Here is a 22279-nt window from a genome sequence, read left to right as displayed (position 1 = left end):
GCTTTCAGTGTTTCCAATGTTTTATGACAAGTACAGGTGGTTATCATCTATAATTAGTCCTTTATCTCTGTGTGGCAAATATATATTTGTTCATATTTTAAACAGAAGAGAGAAAATATGAACATGCGAAAGTTTTGCAGGCGGGTAACTAATAAAACCCAATTACTGATGATCAATCCTGCAGTTGAGGCAGGTGGCTGGCCTGCAGAAGTGCCAAAATCACAGCAGCAACAAGTTCCTTCTGACAATAGTCAGCATTCCAATAAGGTAGTGGTTTTTACACCTTCATTGATTAATGTTCTACTGTGAAACAAAATCAAATAAGATATTTTATAGGGCGAGAGCAGTGCAAGTTTTTTACGAGCAGCGCGAGCTGGAAATCTAGATCGTGTACTTGAACTACTGCGTTTGGGAACTGATATCAATACATGTAATGCGAATGGACTCAATGCGTTACATTTGGCCTCCAAAGAAGGTCATCATGAAGTGGTTCGCGAACTTCTGAAACGTAAAGCAGATGTTGATGCTGCTACGAAGGTTAAATTTACATATATTTATATGTGAATGGATTTTTTCTTTTCATCCCGTTATTGATAGCTTGCTTTTCATATCATCGTTTTTGTTGCAGAATGTATTTAGCCTTGTTGTCATCATTAATGTTTTCAGAAAGGTAATACAGCGTTACACATAGCGTCATTAGCAGGACAAGAATTGATCGTCACAATACTTGTTGAAAATGATGCTAATGTTAACGTACAATCATTGAACGGTTTCACACCACTCTACATGGCTGCGCAAGAGAATCACGAATCTGTTGTACGCTATCTTCTTGCACACAGTGCTAATCAAGCTTTGGCTACAGAGGTTCTCTTCACCGTGTCTTATCTTCTTTGCTTTCCTTTCCTCCTGAATCATGGAACAAAAAAAATATAATATCAAATTTGTTAAACAACAAATTGCGAACGTCTTTGCTTAGATAGAGTTTTTCATCCAAAACAAAAGGTAGCTGTGTTTAGCAGATGGCTGAACTATAACTTTATCCTTACACTCTCAGTTTTTTGTTGTTTAAACTTTAGAGAAACAATCTGTTTATCGTAAGCCAGTTACCTGAATTTGAATGATTAACATTTGTACATGAATCTCGTGAGTATTGGCATGGTACCATGACTTGCCCAAAGTTAATTAGGATCTGTTCTGTGTTTCTCACTAACTAAGAGACCGTCATATAAAAGTTTTTTCAGGCATATATATACAAATCATAACTTCTTCCATCATTTTCATCTACTTATTATTGAATATCATTTGAGGATTATAAATGAGAATTTTTCTGAACCTTCGACATTGATCAGAGTACTCCTTAAAATAGGGATTGTCAGAAAACATGGTAAATTATTGGTCGGGAACTCATGGATGCCTACTTATAATTGTTTTTTTTCAACATTTACCATTCCTTACTATTTCTATATTATGGTGCATTTAGATCAAAAAAAGAGATAATGATTAAGATTATCTGTTGCTTTATTTTGGATTGAGGGACTAAAAATATGTCTCAGTCATGTCATTCCTCAAAGGTATTTACCATATTTCGTAGATTACGTGAAGTCGTTAACTGGGAAACGTGAAAAGAAAACATTAAGGAAGTTACATCTTTCGTTTTTCGCTTTATATGAATATAGTTCTGAATGAAGTTCTTTTTCTACAAATAGTTTTTTAACTTTTTTTTTCTACAATTTCGCTGATATATTTTCCTAAACTTCACTTATTTAAAATTTGTCACGTAACAGTCCTTTTCCACGATTTGCTGGGACTGATTGATTTTATTTCTGTCATGTTATGGCCTTTTTGAAACAACTTACTGTACAATCATTAGGAGTTTTAGAATCTGAAAATATTTCAGATTTATTGGTGACATTACATGGGAAAGCAAATTGTTTAGCTTAACCACTTCTCGCATTTACATATCATTTGCATCGTCACATCGTAATCCACGATTTGTTGTTTGCTAAACTATTGCAACTGATGTCTTCAGTGACATCGTGTTTAAGCTTTTTATTTGTAGGATGGCTTTACGCCATTAGCAGTTGCCTTGCAGCAAGGTCACGATCGTGTTGTAGCTCTCTTACTTGAGAATGATACACGTGGAAAAGTGCGCCTGCCAGCATTACATATCGCTGCTAAAAAGGATGATACGAAAGCAGCTACGTTATTACTTCAAGTCAGTTTCATCTTACAAGGAAAAATTTTTCAGATCTTTTATTTTTGTGACATTTTTTTTATTATACTTTTCTGAGGAAAGAAAATTATTTCCGTCGCAAGTTTATTTATGACAAAATTAAGATGCATAACTAAAAATTTTTTTAAAGATTCATTTGCTGGTAGTAAACGAAGAATGTTTGGCATAGGTATGTGCTCTTGCGACCGTTACACATGTGGCTACTGAAAGAGATAGTGCGAAAAGAGCCACGTTAAATTGGCTTCAAAGAAACAGAGGTATTCGGGATTTATTATGTGTATTTCATGGAAGCTAAGAGAAATTAATTTCAGAATGAGCACAATTCGGATGTGACTTCGAAAAGTGGTTTCACTCCGCTCCATATCGCCGCTCACTATGGAAATGAGAACGTAGCACTACTGCTGCTCGAAAAGGGAGCTAATGTGAATTACCAAGCAAGGCATAACATAAGGTATTATTATGGTTTTAAATATCCTTAAAATGAATGAGAATGTGGTGAGACAAAAAAACTGGTCCGTGACTGGATAGATATATGAGGGCTACGTTCTTGAAACTTTTTTTAGAATCTCAACAGGTAAGTATAAAACACTGATCAAATACGGATTAACGTTTTAATATTATGCCCAGGTAAGTCCACTGTTAATAACAGCTACTGAGAAAATAAATTTTATTTGTTTATTTTCTGTTTCAGTCCCTTGCACGTTGCAACAAAATGGGGGCGTGCAAACATGGTTTCGTTATTGTTGGCTCACGGAGCCGTTATTGACTGTCGCACGCGTGATTTATTAACACCATTACATTGCGCTTCTCGGTCGGGCCATGATCAAGTTGTAGATTTATTGCTTGAAAAAGGAGCTCCAATCAACGCTAAAACAAAAGTACGCAACTTTTTGATACAGTATCAGCATGCTTTTCTTATTATTTTCTGATAGTTTCTAGCAAATATGATTTGGATAATTGGGTACAAACATTATAGAATGGTCTGGCTCCTTTACATATGGCAGCACAGGGTGATCATGTGGACAGTGCTCGAATTCTGTTGTATCATCGAGCTCCGGTTGATGATGTTACCGTTGATTATCTCACTCCTCTTCATGTGGCTGCCCACTGCGGACATGTCCGTGTCGCTAAGCTTCTGCTGGATCGTAATGCCGATTCAAATGCTCGGGCTCTCAATGGCTTCACACCGTTGCACATAGCTTGCAAAAAAAATCGCATTAAGGTATTCTTCATTGCAACAGAGTAGTTAAGCATTACATTTATGTTGATTTCCAAACTGTTATTTATTTGTTGTAACAACTGCTTAGGTTGTCGAACTGTTGCTGAAATATCATGCTGCCATCGAGGCAACTACAGAATCCGGTCTGTCGCCGCTTCACGTCGCTGCTTTCATGGGTGCTATAAACATCGTTATCTACTTACTGCAGCAGGTGATGATCGTTATTTCAAATAAACTGTTGTAGGTTTTCGGTATTCATTTTGTGGACTTTCCCACTATTCCTTATAACTGAAATAAATGTTATCCTTTCATTTTCCAAATAATTTCTAATTCTACTTGTTTTTTATTTCATTATTGTCTAATCTTTCCTTGTATTATATTTATCCATCAGAGTGAATAGTGATTTTAACGTTTTATATATTTCTTTGTTTCACTGAGTCGGTTTTGCATAAATAGTACCAAAACTGGCATAATCTAATTAAGATTACTGATGGTGAGGTTATGCAAGATTTTTGCGGAGAAGGGAATGAGGTGTCAATAACCTTTCATTTCAGGGTGCTAATGCGAATGTGGCTACTGTACGCGGTGAAACACCTCTTCATTTAGCTGCACGAGCGAACCAAACCGATATTGTCCGTGTTTTGGTACGTAATGGAGCCCAGGTTAGTCGGCACACTCTACTATTTTTATTCATAACTACTTTGTAGGATCTATCATTTCTCACTTCATACCAGAGCATCCCATATTTCTTAAAAAAATTTGTGTCATTGTTCATTCTGTGTGTGGTCATGTAAATATCAAAGGAACTGTAATTATGCAAAATTCATTTTTTGATATTTTTTTAAAGGTGGATGCCGCGGCACGTGAGCTACAAACACCATTACATATTGCATCACGTCTTGGCAATACTGATATCGTTATCTTGTTGCTGCAGGCAGGCGCATCACCAAATGCTGCTACACGGGATCTCTACACTCCTCTTCATATTGCTGCCAAAGTAAGCTTAGCGGAATATGGAAAATATTTACACCTTTTTGATCAGGAATCTGTTAATTATTCAGTTTTCAAATATTGTAGGAGGGACAAGAGGAGGTGGCAGCAATATTGATAGATCATGGTTCCGATAAGACATTGCTTACCAAGAAAGGTTTTACACCGTTGCATTTAGCTGCTAAATACGGCAATTTACCGGTAGCGAAATTATTGCTGGAACGAGGAACTTTGGTTGACATTGAAGGCAAGAACCAGGTAGCGGTTGTTAGTTAATTGTCGAGTTTTGCTATGCGTGCGTTTAGGGAAAACTTTTTATGTACAAATAATTTTTAAATACCACTCTATCGTTTTATCGTTTTAGGTGACACCTTTGCATGTAGCAGCACATTATAATAACGACAAGGTAGCGCTGCTGCTTCTAGAAAGTGGTGCTTCCGCACATGCCGTTGCCAAGAATGGATATACTCCTTTGCATATTGCTGCAAAGAAAAATCAGATGGATATTGCTAGCACTCTTCTTCATTATAGAGTACTTCATTACTATGTTCTTGCGTTTGAGGCGTATCTAGTTACATGAATCTGTAATTTTCTCGTGTTTTATTTGAATCAAATCTTCATGCATTGGTTGAAGTAGGATTTTACTTGTGGAGATTGTATAAAAGTAACTGTTGCTGTTTTTTGGCATATTGATTTTTCTTTAAGGCAAATGCGAATGCTGAAAGCAAAGCTGGATTCACGCCGCTTCATCTTTCTGCCCAAGAGGGTCATCGCGAAATGGCTGCTTTATTAATTGAAAATGGAGCAAAGGTAGGCTTTAGGAAAATTATAAAAGTAAGTGAAAAAGATTTCATAGTTCGAACGAAAAGCTTGTCGTTTACATATTACCTTAAACATATTAGTTTGCGAAACTGCTGGTGGGTAGTTCACTAAATTATATAATTATTGTTGCATACTTCAGGTCGGAGCTCAAGCAAGGAACGGTTTGACACCAATGCATCTGTGCGCACAAGAAGATCGTGTTAATGTAGCAGAAGAACTGGTGAAGGAAAACGCAGCCACTGATTCCAAAACGAAAGCAGGATATACACCACTACACGTTGCTTGCCATTTCGGTTCGATTTTTTTAATGAATTTCTGTTCATATCCGTTAAACAAATTGTACTGTTGAAAACTTTTCAGGGCAAATAAATATGGTCCGTTTTTTGATTGAGCATGGCGCGCCAGTTTCGGCCACTACTCGTGCTTCCTATACTCCGCTGCATCAAGCTGCTCAGCAAGGGCATAATAATGTTGTGCGTTATTTGTTGGAGCACGGTGCTAGTCCAAATGTCCAAACATCGGTAATATTTAATTAAGTTGCTGAGTAGAAGGAACATGTCGTTTGCTTGATAAGCTGACGTAGAAGACGCTTGAGTAGTAAAACTATTGAGACTGGTATTTGAGAGAATAAGAATGCGGTTCTCAGTCTTCTTAAAGATACATTTTCTGTGATCCGAGATTTTACAGACAGGGCAGACTCCATTATCAATTGCGGAACGTTTGGGCTATGTATCTGTAGTTGAAGCACTTAAAACAGTTACCGAGACTACCGTGATTACGGAGACTACAACTATTACTGAAGAAAGATATAAACCTCAAAATCCCGAAGCAATGAATGAAACTATGTTTTCTGATTCAGAGGATGAAGGTATTTATATTTTTTTAGTCGAGTCGAATAATAATGCATAATTAGTTACTTGCAGTTTGTTTTTATTGTTCCGTCTAATGAAAGCAGTGCATTAAATGAAGCTGAGTTTAGTTTTTCTAGTGTTGGATTGTGCATATTAAGAATAAATGTGCAAACATATTCTCTTGATCAAATAAGATTCACGCATTCCACCCAGCGCAGCTTTTTTTTTCTTTTTCCTTAATTGTTGTTATAGATCTAAAAAATTTTCAAAAGATTGACAGAATCTTAACGACTCAACAGAAACAGTGAAAATCATAAAAAGTACCGTTGAAAAAGCAAGTGATATGTTTCAGCCACAAAAAACCTGCATAGGCTTTTAATCAAAAGAGAAAGGAAAAAATAGATTCAGAGGAAGAGTTTCCTACTATGTTCCACTTTCCCAACTATTAGATGAACTAATTATGTGCTAAGTAAAGTTTAGTTAACAGGATTTTTTTGCTCGAAATGCACAGTTTTCATTTATTTCACCTGAAAATTTGTTAGCGAGAAAATATGTTTAAAGGGAAATTTAAAAACTCGTTGCCGAATATAAAATAATGCGCTCATTAGGATACCACGATTCTCTTGCTTGCTATTAACGTATTAATATTGTAAGCTAAGTATTGAGTGGTAGTTCGGTAACAACTCACAAAGGTTGGATTAGCAGTGTTGTGATTGTGTTGCTGAATGCTCTTGTTGTTGTTGTTGTTGAGCGTTTGTTCGTCGATTCAGCACCGAATACATTGGAGGAGGATGCGTCACATCTTCGTGTCCTGACACACTCGCCGTTACGCTTATCAACAGATGACCATGACCTGAGCTTCTTTCCCAATCACACTTCAAGCCCCTATCCTTCACCTGGAGCTACTCTGATTTACTTATCACGTATGATTTTTTCATTTCTTCCTTTTCGCATTTTAACTTCCTTTTTTATCTGTTTGTGATTTGTTTTTAATTTAAATTGACATAGAAATATTACTTTCCACAGGTTGTGCGCAAATTTTTTGACAATTTCATCGTGAATTACGGTCCATAAATCAGTTATTAATGCGTGGACGGAATTGGTTATAACGCGATCGTTTCTGTATTTATAGCAAATTAATGTTTGAGGTTCTGATAAGGGTGATGATAGGAGTAATGATAGTAGTACTTACTAATACATCCTTGAGGCTTGCATGTATATACAGCTCCATCAGTGTAGTGCTGCTGAAGAGCTGTTTTGCAGCTTAGTTTTGTTCAAAGGTAATTTTCTCTCGTATAACCGGATCGATTTTTTATGTTCTGGCGTAGTTAATCTTTCTGCATTATACAACATGTTTTTTATCAGTGGCAATATGTTTAACAGTTTACCGCGAGACGTTCATCTTTGCATGAATTAGAAGTTGCTATAACTTCTCACCTGTTGAATTTTTGAATTAACTTCATATTCTAACGCGAATATGTAAATGTTAACCCTCTTAACGACTGTGATCACTCAAATTTTTTATCCCTCTCAGTCTTGGCTCAATTGGAGATTCTAAAAATTAATGTTTTCTTACTTTTTTTTTGCAAATGAAACATGAAATTCTAAAAGATGTTATGGTAGTGTCAATGCCTCTACTGTTAATTTGTTGTGCTCCCTTCTATCAGTATACATTTCTCTTTCTTCTTTTCCTCTCTTCTTTTACTTCATATTTGTGTACACATCGCATGCGCGTCGTTTTTGCTTCGAACAGGTCATTTCACTGAAAACTTGATGGATATGAGGTCATTGACCGTTGTGCTCAAAAATGTCTTCCTTCACCGCATTCTTGACAATGGCACAATTGTTGCAAAATTTGTTTAGTTTTCAAAAACTTATATTTTTTTATTATGTCGGATAACTTCATAATTCGTTAGCCATCCATGATTTCATTTCCCTGCGTATGAAGTAAAACAGCCTGTGTTAGCTGTGATCTGATTTTGACATATTTGACATACAAGACATACAAGTGATCACCATATATTGCAGGGAAAACTCAACAGTTCTAAGGTATCCCCTGCTTCAACTGCGGAAGTAGTTATAGTGTATACACTGAAGATTTATTACAGGTGATGATAATCAGATAACAGCCAATGCTCATGCTCACGATTTCTCAGAAAGCCTCACGAAAGGTTTGCATGACTCAACAGGTGTGCATCTGATTCATGCTACAGAACCGGTATTTTTTTACATGTTGCGGGAACCATTTCTGTTGGTTATTCAGTGGGTTACAAATATGATTCTTTTTGAAATAACAGCGATCTGTTGATTAACAATTTTTTCACGGCCTATTCGTTTTTAAAGTTTAAGTTTTTTTGAGACTAAGTTAAGGCAATTCATGTCATAATGGGAAAATTTTTTAAATAACTTGTGAGAATTCGATTTTCTTACTATTTTATTATGCTCTCTCCGTTTTGGGTGCACAAAAAGACTTCCCATAATGAACACCAAAGCTTGTTGAAGTCTCTTTCAAAGAAAATCGACCATATTATGTGGATTTGCAGATGCTGTCAAAAAGCCCAGAAGTAGAAGGTGTGGATGGCGATCTGGATGCTTTAATTCGCAAAGCACAAGTAATTCGTGTAATGTTGTGTCATTTGATTAATATAGGGAAAAAATTCTTTGGCTCTGCTCTGTTAGTTATCCTAAATAGATTAAAACAAATTAAGAATAGCCATACCCAGTTTTATGTTTTGATTATCTTTAGACGATGTGAAACATATGGGTTCTTCCCTTTATATTGTGTGATTCATGAAGTAGATAGTTTTATATAAGCTTCTGCTTGCGATTGTAACAAAATTCCTTCTAGCACGAACCCGTTACTACAGCTATGGTTGATCCTTCTTTGGATTCATCGCTTTCTGACAGTGTTCCAGTAACAAGAACTACCGTGCAACCTAGGTAACGTGATTATTATTACAGCTGCAACGCTTCATTTAATTTACCAAATTTTTCTCTTGCGAAAATCGGTCCTGCTGATTCTCATCATAAAATATTGTCTTTTTGATGAAATGCGATCTATATTTTTTTAATTTATTATTTATTTCAGCAAACTTCTCCACAAAACGTGAGTTTTTAATATTAGTTATATTAGTTTCGTGCTGCATCATACGGCATGTTCTTTTATTTCTCCCATCTGAAACCGGAAAATTGTCCAGGTCTAATTTTTCTCAGCTTTTTTAAATAGGTCAGAATACCTGTTACAATTTCTCTTGGCAAGCTATCTGAATGAACAGCACAATGAAGTTATTGTTTATTTCGGGAAATCAAAAAGTCTTTGTAGGAAACATTTTCTTCGTTTGATTTAAAACTTCCGGATCTCATTCCTAGACCTCTCGAACTAATATGCTGTCGATTATCCATCTCTCTGATCTGTGCTGCTTGAATTAGATAGTAGAAATTTATTTTCAGCTTTAATTTTATGGATTTTCCAAACTTCAAGTACTATTCATGTCTTTTACGGAAATCATTATAACTTGCTTTATAAGAATATCGACTTCAGTTACTTCTCTTGAAAACTGCTTACTAAAAATCAATTCCGCTTTTACTGGTGTAACTGAATGCCTTTCACACACCTGTTCTCTGTTTTTGATGGTAAAATTTCGTCTACCGTCTGATAAACTTCAAGCTTCCAGAACTGAAGGAATGACAGCACTAACTTGCGGCTTTGATGCACTTATTTGTCCTTTCACCATTAGGATAAGTGCTATTTCAGCTTTTTAATTTCGTTTATGGTGGACGCACGTGGTGGAGCAATGCGTGGTTGCCGACATTCTGGTGTAAGAATCATTATACCACCAAGAAAAGCACCACAACCTACACGCGTCACATGCAGATATCTTCGGAAAGTAATTTTTTCTTTATCTCAAAGTTTGGAATTGTAGTTGGATTTAGTTTTGGAATGCTTTCTATCCAATGCTTTATTTATAGGATAAGTTAGCACACCCACCACCACTAAGTGAAGGTGAAGCGCTTGCTTCACGTATACTTGAGATGGCACCACATGGTGTAAAGTTCTTGGGTCCTGTAATATTGGAAGTACCACATTTTGCATCACTTCGTGGACGGGAGCGAGAGATTGTTATTTTACGTTCTGATGATGGGCAACACTGGAAAGAGCATCAGCTAGAGGCGACAGAAGATGCCGTACAAGAGGTTTGCGCAACAAGTTCTTTGCGTTTTTTTTTTTTTTATGCTATATTAAATAAGCTATATTTTCTAGAAATATGAGTTAGTCACCTTTTCCAGGTACTGAATGAATCATTTGATGCAGAAGAGTTGTCTCAGCTTGATGATTTGCATACGTCACGAATTACGCGTATCCTTACCAACGATTTCCCTATGTATTTCGCGGTCGTTACTCGTGTGCGGCAGGAAGTACACTGTGTTGGTCCAGAAGGTGGTGTAATACTCTCTTCAGTTGTTCCTCGTGTACAGGTCCTTCTTATGAATTCATTCCAGAATTTCAATATGTTTTAGAGCTTTTTTAATGCTGTACATTAATGTTTGTTTGTTTTTTTTTGTCTAATTACTCACTATAAATTTTCGTACTTCCACAGGCGGACATGTTTTACTAGACCGTCTTCTAGGCTATATTTCCGGATGGCTCTTTGACCAAGACGATCAAAGTATCTGTACAAGCTCAACCAGTTCCACAAGAAATAGTTGCTCGTTTACACGGGAACAGAGTTGCAGTATCCCCAATTGTAACTGTTGAACCTCGTCGTCGCAAATTTCATAAACCCATAACGTTGTGTATTCCATTACCACAAAGCTCAAATAAAGGAATGTTAACACAGTACAGGTATTCCTTTATTGTACTTGTTAAATATGAACAAAGAAATGAAGTAGTTTACATTCTTTTATATTATGCTTCAATTTTATAAACTTTTTAGTATTTTTTTTTTTATAATTTTTATAAATTCTAGCGGTCAACCAGGACAGGAACCACCGACGCTTCGTTTATTGTGCAGTATAACTGGTGGATCTGCTCCTGCTCAGTGGGAAGATATTACTGGAACTACACAGTTAACATTTACTGGTTAGTCTGTTGAACAGCTCTTTTTCTTTTCAGTTCATTCTATTGAAAAAAAAATTGTTTCTTAGTGAGATTTATGATTCTGCATAGTTTAGCTTAACTTTCTCTTCTATCTTACTTTTTTTTTTGTTCCAGGCGAGGATGTTTCATTCACAACTACTGTTTCTGCTCGATTTTGGTTGATGGACTGCCAAACTCCGCGGGATGCAGCGCGAATGGCACAAGAAGTTTATAATGAAGCAATTTCAGTTCCGTATATGGCTAGATTTCTTATTTTTGCTCGACGAACTTTTCCTAATGAAGGACAGTTGAGGTTTGTTTTTATTCATTTATTGTTTGTTTATAATTAATTTTTTGTTACTTGTTATTTTTGAACTTAATGCTAGAATTTCAGATTGTTTTGTATGACTGATGATCGGGAAGATAAAACCTTGGAAAAACAAGAACATTTCATTGAAATTGCTAAATCGAAAGATGTTGAAGTTTTAAGTGGACGACATCAGTTTTTGGAATTCTCTGGAAATATCTTTCCAATAACCAAAAGCGGCGATCAACTTTCGCTTTATTTCTTGCCATTCCAAGAAAATCGTCTTGCTTTTATGATAAAGGTATCGTAAGCTTCCTCTATATCCTCTTTCCATATATGTAATTTTGGTGTTCCTAGCTGTAGATTTTAACCTATTCTTGATGTTTTAAAAGTTCGGATGTATATGTATTTTTCCAGTTTGATTTCTTCAATTCGGATGTATATGTATTTTTCCAGTTTGATTTCTTCAATTCGGATGTATATGTATTTTTCCAGTTTGAATTCTTCAATTCTATTTCTGTTATTTAAATTTAAGACACGTGCTCGCACAGACAACGAAGCCGCTGCTGATGGACGAATATCATTTATGAAAGAACCGAAAATGCGAGCCGAAAGTTTGCCTCCACAGACGCCATTATGCACTCTTGCAGTCACTCTTCCGGAATACACTGGACCGGTAATACTACTGGAGATTAAGAAATATATAGGAATATAAAATGTGTGGGTGAAAACAAATGTTAATATAATGGAAAGTTGGTAGAGATTCTTTTGGTGATGACAAGATTTTAATATGTTTACACATTCGCGAGGTCGAAAGTAATATATATATGATTTTTTTTGTAACTTTTTACATATTTCTGTTATCTTTCTCTTGAAATTAACCCTTTAGATTTCCAAAAAGCCCTTCTTTTCGGAAGCTCTTTTGACGGAGAAGTACACTGAAGCTTTGCATGAAACTGCTGAGCCTGATGACTTGCCACTGCCGCACGTTGCACGACTCATTGGTGCCGACTGGCATCGATTGGCTCGAGCACTCGAGGTACCTGATATTGATATACGGCAAGTTCGACATCAGCTAGTTGGCCTTGAAGCAATTACTGTTTTGCGAATTTGGATGTTTTTGAAGAAAGAACAAGCCACACGTAAGTTTTACTTCAACAATAAAATGTTAGAAGGGTCTGCTAATGATTAAAAGTTATGTTTGGAGTAATGGACTTGTATTTTATAGTAATTTCTGAATTATGTAAAATTTCAGCTGCTATTTTGCGATCAGCGTTACAGCGAATAGGACGTGATGATGTTGTACGAGAAATTAATCGGATTGAAAAGCCGGATGATTTGGAAGGGACACCCGTATCACATATTTCTGAACCTTCAGTAACAATATCATCCACGTCGCTAGAAGCAGATGACAGACGTCATTACTCCGAAGTACGGTGATCATAATTGTGATTTTCTTGTGAATTACTTCTCTGGTTAGTATTACATAAGCTGAAAAAAACATATGAAATCCTTAAAGGTAGCGGCGACACAACAGCTAATGGTAGAGGAACCATTCTTTCAACAGTCTGAATATTATGGAATAGATGGCGATACAGGAGGACCGAAGGAGCAACCATTCCGTGGTATTTGACTTTTTTTAATGAATCAAGATACTGCGGACTTTTTAACTATGAGTGGTTTCATCTATGATGTGATGTAGATATATATATATTGCAGAAGAGGAAGAGGAGGTTGCTGTTTCAGAAATTCGAACAGTTGTGCGTACTGAACGACATGTGCATGATTCGGAAGATGGTGAGCGATGTTTTGATACCGGTGGGTTCTAGCCGGTTTTGATTGGTGTTGAAACTTTATAAAGTTTGTAGTTGAAAGTAGTAGATTTTTTATTGCAGGTCCTATTGTGGAAGAACGCACAATAACAACTACATATGAGGATGACGTTGCCGTTAATGAGGAAATTGTCGACAGGATAGTGCCTCTCAACGAGGAGGAGCAAGAGAAGTGGGATCGAATGGTTCGAGAAGCAGAGATGAATTTAGAGCAGCAAGTAAAAGCTTCTGTTATCATTCCTAATTCCTCAATGTGATTTTACAATACAGTGAATAGAGAACTTTCACTGCCTGCTTTTTTTAAATGAATCTTAATTTGAGTTTTTCCACTACATGGCATACAACAGTGTTGGGGCATTTTTTTTTTTTTTTTTTTTGAACTACTGGTTTTAGAATTGCGGATGCATTACACTATCGTCAATCATAGCATAAACAAGTAGGCATTATTTCACTACATTAAATATCTGCTTAAGTAAAGATCGTTACTTGAAGAAAGAGTCGAAAGAAGGGACGCTTGATAGTCAAGTAACACATGAAGAGAAAAAAGATGGTGATGACGGTGTCATCCTGAAGACTACAAGAATGGGGAGTAGTCATGTTTCGCAATTTTTGCCCGATGAAGCCAAAACAGCTGCCAATGAAACAGGACTAAGTAGCAGGGATGCAAGTATTGTTATGACTCCGACAGGAGAGGAGAAGGTTGATCACATAGGTTTGTAATTTTCTTAATAATTTCAGCTTACTTTAACCAAGCAAGTAGTTTTTAATGTAAAACCTTACATTTTGAGAAACGGAATGTAGAGTAAGTTGTAGCTATATAATTTTACACCGTCTCACACAGTCTGACAGTGATTACTTTAGGAATTTCATGTCATAGTAGGTTTAGTGTCCTCCACTTCTCAATTGCTTTTATTGCCAGCACTATACGAAAATCGTATTCTGGTTGAGTTATCTTGACCTATTCACGTGTTTATACTTCTTCCTCCATCATGAATGTTCTAATGAGGCATAAGAACCTTTTTATGTAATCAATCTTTTAATCGGTTTACTATATCACATAAGGAAATTGAACCGCTAAAAAGTTCAGCGAAAAAAATTAAAAATAGTTCCTCTAATAAGATAGACTGACTGGGTGGTTCGCCATAATGTATAAAATGGGTAACAGATTAAAAAACGTGCGTGCTAAAAAGATCATGTGTATTTTCTTGTGCTGCTAACTCTGAAGGCCTAAACAAGTTGTTTGTGATATAAGGAGTCTTTTTATTCTGATATATTCGAATAAACTATTATTTTGGTATTCTTTATCATAGCGCCTGGAGGAAGGGCAAAAATTTCTTGATGAATCTTCAAACACCCTTTATTATAATATATTTGATATGAGTCTGCACTTCTGCCTGCTGCACACAACGCTTTCGTATGTGTTGGAGGGGAGGGCACGAAGGTTGCTATGAAATAGAGGGGAATACTGGCCATTCTCTGTACAGCTCTTTCTTCCATTGCTTGCACTATTGCTAATTATATATTTCCTGTGATATTATCAGAGTCATTTTGTTAACGCTGTTGTTGAGGTATTCGTGCTTTAAACAATTCTTATTGTGGTAGTTGCTTATCTATCTGTTCTATAGTAGTAAGAGGGAGAGAGACAAGGAATGCTGGAAGTTCAAATTGAGTCAGCTGTTTTGCGTTTCACTTCTATATCATTTGAGATAATTACTTGCGAGATTGTGCGAGATCAATGAGGCATTGGAAGAGAGAGTTGTTTTGAATTCGTTCGGAAACAGGGATGGAGAACAGAGTGTGCAGCAGAACACAAGCATCAGTGCAGCAGCAGTAGCAGTAGCACATGATGCCGTTGATTTTTCAGACGTGATGGAGGAAAAGCGAACTGATGAAGAGGCTAAAGGGCAGAACGTTCATGAATAATCTGGATCCACAAATTGATTTAAATCTCAATCTCGCACATGCCTATGTTGCTAGTATTTAATGAAATTTTGCTAAGCACCGTAATTTGAGTGTTCTTTGGGCTTCCCTTATTGTTAAAGCATTTTCCATCATCCGTTCAGTTTTTTCTTTTTTTTTTTTTTTTTTGCTGCTGTAGTCTGTAACTGCTACTCTTGATAAATTTGCTCCAGTATCTGTCAGGGACACATCAAGCACAACAGCTGACTCTTGTCTACTCTTCTTCCCTCAGCCTCTGTTTTCTCCCTATCCTTTTAATTCTAAACAATGTCCGCTTCAGAGGTTGCCGCACATAGCCTAGTCCTCGCCGGAATAACTAATTCCGGTGCAATTATCATTAATGGGGTCATCCTGGATTGTTACTGCTTGAGCACCACCCTGTCTTTTCACCACATAGATTCTGTTACAAAATTCATCGCTGAAGAAGGAATATCCGAATGTGAACAGACCACCTATGTAACAGGTGACAGTGCTGTGGTTTCGGCAATGACAACTAAAATTCAGAGTGGAAATATGAGTGGGGAAACCACTTCTGCTACAGAACAGGGGGAAAGCCACACAGTGAGCACGGGAGTGGATCTACAAATCCAAGCTGAAACAGAATCGAAGTATGAGCAAGGTACTGATATGATGAAGCCAATTGCTTCCAGCGGTCTGTTTGATCGCAAACGAAGTCCATCGATTGCTGCTGCACTCCTTTCCGGAGATCGCGAACCTGGACATAAGGTATACGTACAATTTGTAAGTCCCAGTGGTGCAGAAGTGATCGAAGCCTATGAAAATGAGGAGGAGTTCGCTGGGATGGAGCTATCTGTTCAGTCAGTTATAGGCCGTTTGCTCTTCACTTTGAGTTCATTGAAAATGAGCAACCCTGACCGCCACGCAGCTGCAGTTCGTCGTTTGCAGGATCTTGAAGAAGAATTACGCGCTGTTGGGGCTGTTTGCCCTCCAGATACGACTGCTTCAAATGTTGTTTCCAAAATTCTTGCTTCAGCATCACCCACTTCTGATATTCAGATTCGTGTTAATTCTTCTCAGCATATCACTAACACGAAATCTGTTTTTGAAACGGAAACGCCTGGCATGGACGGTCTCGATGCAGCAACCGTGCAGCATTTGCAGCAACAACTTATATCAAATATGAGTCAGATTTGCTCTTAGTGTGACATTTATATCAATTAATATTTCCTTTGTTTGATTTCTGCAACTAACGCTCCACTTCTCTTGTGCCTTCCTTATTCATTTACTATGGTAGCATTTCAGGTGTGCGAGAACCTTCTTTATCTTCAGCGGAACCAAATATCCCAACAGGTGATACCTATTTCCATTGCTTTATTCCTGAAGATTACAAATTGGCGATATACTCTCTCTTTTACAATGTGTGTAGAATTCGCTTCCTTTTTTAAAATTTCCCTGCTTTATTTCAGCCAAATTAGTTTATTGAATGGAAGGAGGTGTATTAATTATTTAGAAGAGATATTATATCTTATCATGAATTTTTCCTACATCAGAAATTATCATTTTCGAATATACTTCCTGAACAGGAAAAGGAAAAAGTGTAAAGGAATAAAACTGATATTGGAAAATTGTTGAATAATATTTTTAATTTTAAGTTACCGATCAGAGGCATGAAGCCATGGCGGAGGGCTTCACGAGTGAAGATGGTTCTGTGGTTGTATCAAAGAAGATGACACGCGTTGTAACTACGACAAGGACAACATTTCCAGGTTGACAGGCTTTTTCAATACGCAGTTTTAGCATTTAGTTTCAAGTGAATGCGTAAATGTGTATTAATTCTGCAGTATTTTGTGCTGCTCCTAGCTACTGGAACTCCTTTAGCACCTGTGTTCCATTTTGCGTCTCAGCTAGTCGTTAATACTTGTCAGTGCAGCTAGTAAATTAATGTTGATAAGATTTAATATCACAATTTCAATGATTTATTTCATTCAGAACTAGCTGATACAGATTTTTGCTTATCTCGTAAAATATGGTTCATATATGAAGAAATGGTGCACATCTGCATGTTTAAATCTAAAGAAAGGAGCAACAAATAGTTTTTATACATAGCATCTTCAGCCGAAGTTTGATCGAAATTTCGGGATCTGGTTGTATTTGATATTCCTTTCATCCCTATAGTTTTTGATAGTGGTACTAATCACAAGTAATGTCGTAGCCTTTAGTGTGTTCGTTTATTTTAAGGAAATCAAATTTTTATGCTCAGTAATTTTGAAATTTGAAGGAGCATAAATTATTGATAATGAAAGATTTAGATATAAACTAACAGTATAACCGGTTGCTCGTTAACGGTGCAGCGGTATTAGCATGATATTTATGAGTTTTCTGCTGAACTGCTAAAATTATGTTGCAGGAGAGAAGACGGAGTCGAATATGGGTGAGTAAAAGATGAAAAAAATTTATGTGGAACGTCTTGAAATCTGCCAGCTTTCTAGTGATATAACTTTTACTACTGCTGCATGTACGCGGAGTGCACCTTTTTTGTTATGCAAATGTGTTCATAAAAGTTGACTTACTTTCGTTTGTTTGTTTTTGTGATGTTTATCGTTATAGTCATTTTGCTTGGTTGTGTTATTTTCAGCGCTACTTAGGCGTAGTCTTTTTGGTCGACCAACGCTTTCGTTTCGTTTCTGAATTATTATTATTATTTATTATTATTACTTTCTTATTATTATTGTCATTATTATTATTAATTATTATTATTATCATTATTATTTATTATTTTTATTATTATTATTAATTATTATTATTATTATTATTAATTACAGTGTATTAGTGACATTCATTACAAATATTCAATTATCACTCACATTTTCATTTTAAGAATGCATTACTTTGGTGTTACTGGTTGATTGGTTGGTGTTATGTCCTTTTCATCCATTGCTTTCACACTTCCTTTTTGGTCTTCATTTAGGAGATTTGATACGGTTGAAAGTGAACGAACAGGTATACTCAGGCAGTGTGGATCCCGGTGACCAACACATACATTTGGTACCAATTACCAAGCAGCGGCAACAGCAAAAGCTGGATTCAAGCGACCAACAACAACAACAGCATTAGAATCATAGCATTTCAACGAGCATTATATTTGTACACATTGCAAATATTTTTCGTTTTTTTCTTATCTGTTTGCTTGTCTGAGCACTACTTTTTATGGTGCGTCTATTGTTATCACGGTAATGCGTATTGTTTGCACGACCCATTAGAATTTATAGGTCGGTGTTGTGAAATCCCACTAGCCAAGTTTGGAGTGGAACCCAGCAGTTTGAGAGTTCTCCCTATTAGGCAAACAGAAGAGAAGGAAGCAACGAAAAAGGTGGTAATTGAAAAGGGACCAAGAAACAATTAGAATATTATACTTGGTGCCCCATATCTACCTGACATCTTCAGAGCGGTCTCCAAAAGCAGACTGCTTAAGTTGTGAACTAGGTCTAGAATATAGTGCAGAAAATATTCCTTATCCATTTTGTATTTATTATTATTCAAGCGCATGTTTATCATTTGGCAATTGCTGATGCAACCAGTGCTTTTTTGTCATTTTTTGCGAAACAAAAACTTTATTGTGCTCTTTCTGTCATTTATTTTCCTTTTCGTTCCAACCTTTTTACAAATGTCACGTTGCTGTTTGTTACTGTGCCTCACCCTATCACTACTCCATATTTTCTGGTTGTTAGCTAAATTTCATCTGGAGGTCTAAATGAAACATGTTGTTGAACAATTCTATATAGCATTAGAAAGTTATGCTCTTTGTCATGTTAAGACAAGCTTTATGTGAGTTGAGTAAAAGTTGAGGAACTAGAACACTAGTCTTTACCTCGGAGGCACTCTATTACATGAATCCACTTAATCCGTATGTTACCATTAAAAACTGGCAAATTATTTTGGGAATTAACGCGTTCACATGGGAGTTTACTTATCATTACAGAATTCTTTTTGGAACTAGAGATTCGGATATTCCTGAAGCGTAGATGCGTTCCATTGTAGAGTTACACCATCAAAAGATTTCAGCTTGAGCAGTGACCACAAAATCTTAGAAATCCGTTTATTAAAACTGTGGGAATTGTGCAAGAAGGTAGCTAATTTCCTGGTGATCGTATACTAAAAAGGACTTTTGGGATGTGTGTACATGAATTAAAATATATGATCTCTCAGTTTTTCTAATCACAGCATGGGAAATTGCATCTTTTTGAGTAAGCTTGAGATTCGTTTTTCAGTTAAAAACATTGTAAATGAAAACTGCTTAGAGAAATTCGGAGTGGTAGCGAAGTAAAGCTGACTCTAAAACCTGAATGAGTGAACTATAAATTGCCCATAAGATAACCAGTTATTGAAAGTGGGCTTCGAATTTTTTTTTTTTGTGTGTGTTTTGATGCTAAACTTGTAGATGCTTGAGATGTAAATCGAATGCTTTTGTGATTGAAGAGAGAAAAAGAAAGGAAAACAATTCGAGAGGTCAATTAGACAGTCTTTGTGCTATCAATAAGGAACTTATCAACGCTATATTATTAATCAGAACTGCCAATCCTGAGTTTTCTTTTGCACTTTCAAAGCTTTTGAAAAACACAAGTACAAAATTGTTCTGAGTGAAATGTATTGAGCTATCAGGAATGTGGGACTTTAATTCGTAGAACAGTTACAACCACCTAACCTCTGTTTAGGAAAAAAGATTCTTTATCAAAACCACTTATCGCAGTATTCTTTATACCTATTCCCGCATTTCACTTTCCTATACTTTACACCACTCTTCCAAATTGCTTGAATGTCTTGCATTTATAGTTTTCGTTTCATTTAGCTGCTGGTGATATTGTCCCTTTTCATCTTCCAGTACCTTTTTCTTAGCACGCCTGAAGGTTACGGGAATATGAATTTCCCTATTTTGTTGTTACTGGTCATTGTTATCTTACAACACAAATTGCCCACTGGGATTTCATAGATGCGATACTGATAGTACCACCAAAAACCCATGCTTTCTAGTAATCTTTAAAGCAATTCTTTTATTTGATAAATTTCAGACATTACAGATGGTATTTATACTTACAATAGGTATATACAAACACAAGTGTAAGTATGTAATCAGCGACACAAAATGTGTAGGTCTTATCAGTGCTTAGGTGCCCATGTATACAATACATTTGAACTAAAAATCAAGACATTCATATCATTTAAGATGAGAATATGATAAAATTCTGTGCAAATTGGGTTCAGAATTGCTAACTGTCATGTTTGCTACAATATTTAAGTGCATAAAATGTTGCACTACCCGTTTGAACTACGAAAAAAACATTGGTGATACACTACAAATCATTTTACCCGAATAGATGCATCCATTACTGAGATCTTTCAGTTAACGATTTCCATATGTTCAGAGCTCTCCGACATCATTTCAGGGCATATTTGCTATGTTAGTTAGTTGAAGTAGGTTGTTCATCTGATTTTTTATCCTTTTATTTATTGTATCATACAAATTTATTATTTAAGCTAAATGATGTACTGCTTTTACTATTTTGTGACAAATTCAAATACAAAATTTTTAGGACGACTTCCGAGTGCTCTTGATACGATAGGATCAGTCAAGGAACGTATTGCCATATTTGAAACACTTTCAGTGGATGAGAAACTTGTTTCAACTCGTAAGGCAGATAATCTGTCAGAATTAGCGAAAGTTCCAAAGCGTGAGAGGTACAGTCTTTTTCGCGAAGGCCCTAGTGAACCTCATGATGAACCGAAAATAGTGCCTTGCAAGCCGGGAAGTGATCAATTCGATATAAAAGAGACTGGCAAGTTATTTTTATTAGCTCAAATTGAATATTCAAGTGGTCATGTAGACAGGATGACAAAAACACAAAGCAAAACTTACTGCGGGTATAATGAAACTCAAAAAGAGCAGGGATGTCCAAAAATATAATTATAACCAGATCATACAGCTACGCAAGAATCAAGTGGGCATTCCAGGAGTTATGGAATACAAAAACATATAATGAATATAGTGTGGTACATTGGAAACAGTGTAAAACAGACGAAACAAAAAAATGCGAATAAAAGCGTAAGAAATACAGAAAAGCAAAAATTGGCTAAATGGGAGCAAAAACTAAGCCTGACCTTCCTAATAAATTGGAAATGATCATGCAAAGACGATTCCAGAAAATAGTTGAAGTAGAAGTGGCAAAAAAATTACCGTAGGAAATAAAACAGAAGAGGATTCCTTTAGAAAATGATTTACAGCAACACAGCCAGCCATTTCCAATGAATTAAAAGACAAAGATGTACGGATCAGGGAACTTGTTCTGAAATCCATCCAATTGAAAGATGAGAAATCACTGATGCGGAAGCGCCTCCCAAAGCAATTTGAAGTCACAAGAAAAGAAATCCAATCAAAAGGACATGTTTCTGTAACAAAGAAAACCCTTTTAGTAGGTGTAACACTAGATTCCGAAAGTACTACTTGGAAAAAAATACTGATTCCAACTGAATACTTTGGACTAGAAAAATTTCTTCTGGAAAACGAAACTGTAAAAGATAAAACATTTATATTCCAGCATATTAAAGGACTTTCTATGCAAAAACTGAAGTTCAAGAAAAATGGACGCATGCTTTCTGAAGAATTAACTGAGAGAAGTGATATGTATACTCGGATGGTGAAAGGTGAAGAATACCCGAGTAAGGGTGTTAGTTGTTATACATTTGCAACAACATGTGCTAGTGAAAGACTGGAACTAGATTTCTTAAAAAATAGGAATGGTGAACCCGAAATGATTGTTCTGTAAAAAGAAATGAACGAACCTAAAGTATTACTGCCTGATGAAATGAGCAAGTATTGCCAGAGAAATCTACGAGATGCCGCATAGAATCAAATCAAAAGAACCACCCCTATCGGGGTAGAAAAGTTGTGGGAAATGGCTTGCTTAAAGAAGCAAATATATTGGAGATACTACCTGTTATAGCAAAAATTAAGTGAAAGAAAACATCTATGGTAA

The 22279-nt window shown here is 36.2% G+C and overlaps 2 protein-coding genes across 12 annotated transcripts; both read left to right on the top strand.

The window, feature by feature from the left end:
- Positions 1-117: 117 nt before the first annotated feature.
- Positions 118-18365, top strand: Bma-unc-44 (Uncharacterized protein; the record flags this gene model as incomplete). 11 transcript variants are annotated; one of them, XM_043074083.1, is made up of 39 exons in its annotated part: positions 118-267; positions 337-537; positions 667-864; positions 2060-2215; positions 2545-2684; positions 2925-3111; positions 3210-3455; positions 3541-3663; positions 4007-4114; positions 4300-4449; positions 4530-4700; positions 4807-4974; positions 5148-5252; positions 5404-5557; positions 5625-5785; positions 5952-6132; positions 6886-7038; positions 8224-8333; positions 8659-8727; positions 8964-9055; positions 9204-9221; positions 9870-10002; positions 10085-10309; positions 10403-10591; positions 10744-10958; positions 11083-11195; positions 11328-11505; positions 11587-11800; positions 12035-12175; positions 12389-12641; positions 12755-12930; positions 13019-13124; positions 13219-13296; positions 13395-13549; positions 13824-14043; positions 16554-16601; positions 16904-17017; positions 17659-17682; positions 18220-18365. In XM_043074083.1, 39 exons carry the CDS (start codon positions 118-120, stop codon positions 18363-18365), a joined length of 5769 nt encoding a protein of 1922 aa, XP_042930017.1. The 11 variants fall into 11 exon arrangements, with proteins under 11 accessions (XP_042930017.1, XP_042930023.1, XP_042930018.1 ...); XM_043074089.1 differs by having other exon boundaries at positions 13219-13317; XM_043074084.1 differs by lacking the exon at positions 6886-7038.
- A 1961-nt stretch (positions 18366-20326) lies between these two features.
- Bm18108 (Uncharacterized protein) lies at positions 20327-22069 on the top strand (the record flags this gene model as incomplete). Its single annotated transcript, XM_001898884.2, has 3 exons — positions 20327-20348; positions 20840-21082; positions 21528-22069. The coding sequence occupies 3 exons, from the start codon at positions 20327-20329 to the stop codon at positions 22067-22069; spliced, it is 807 nt and encodes a 268-aa protein (XP_001898919.2).
- Between the last annotated feature and the right edge of the window lie 210 nt (positions 22070-22279).

This window comes from Brugia malayi (genome assembly GCF_000002995.4).
Source record: "Brugia malayi strain FR3 genome assembly, contig: Bm_v4_ChrX_scaffold_001, whole genome shotgun sequence".
Classification (NCBI taxonomy): domain Eukaryota; kingdom Metazoa; phylum Nematoda; class Chromadorea; order Rhabditida; family Onchocercidae; genus Brugia; species Brugia malayi.
Note: the sequence above shows the minus strand (reverse complement) of the source record. Positions and strands in the feature narration are given on the sequence as shown.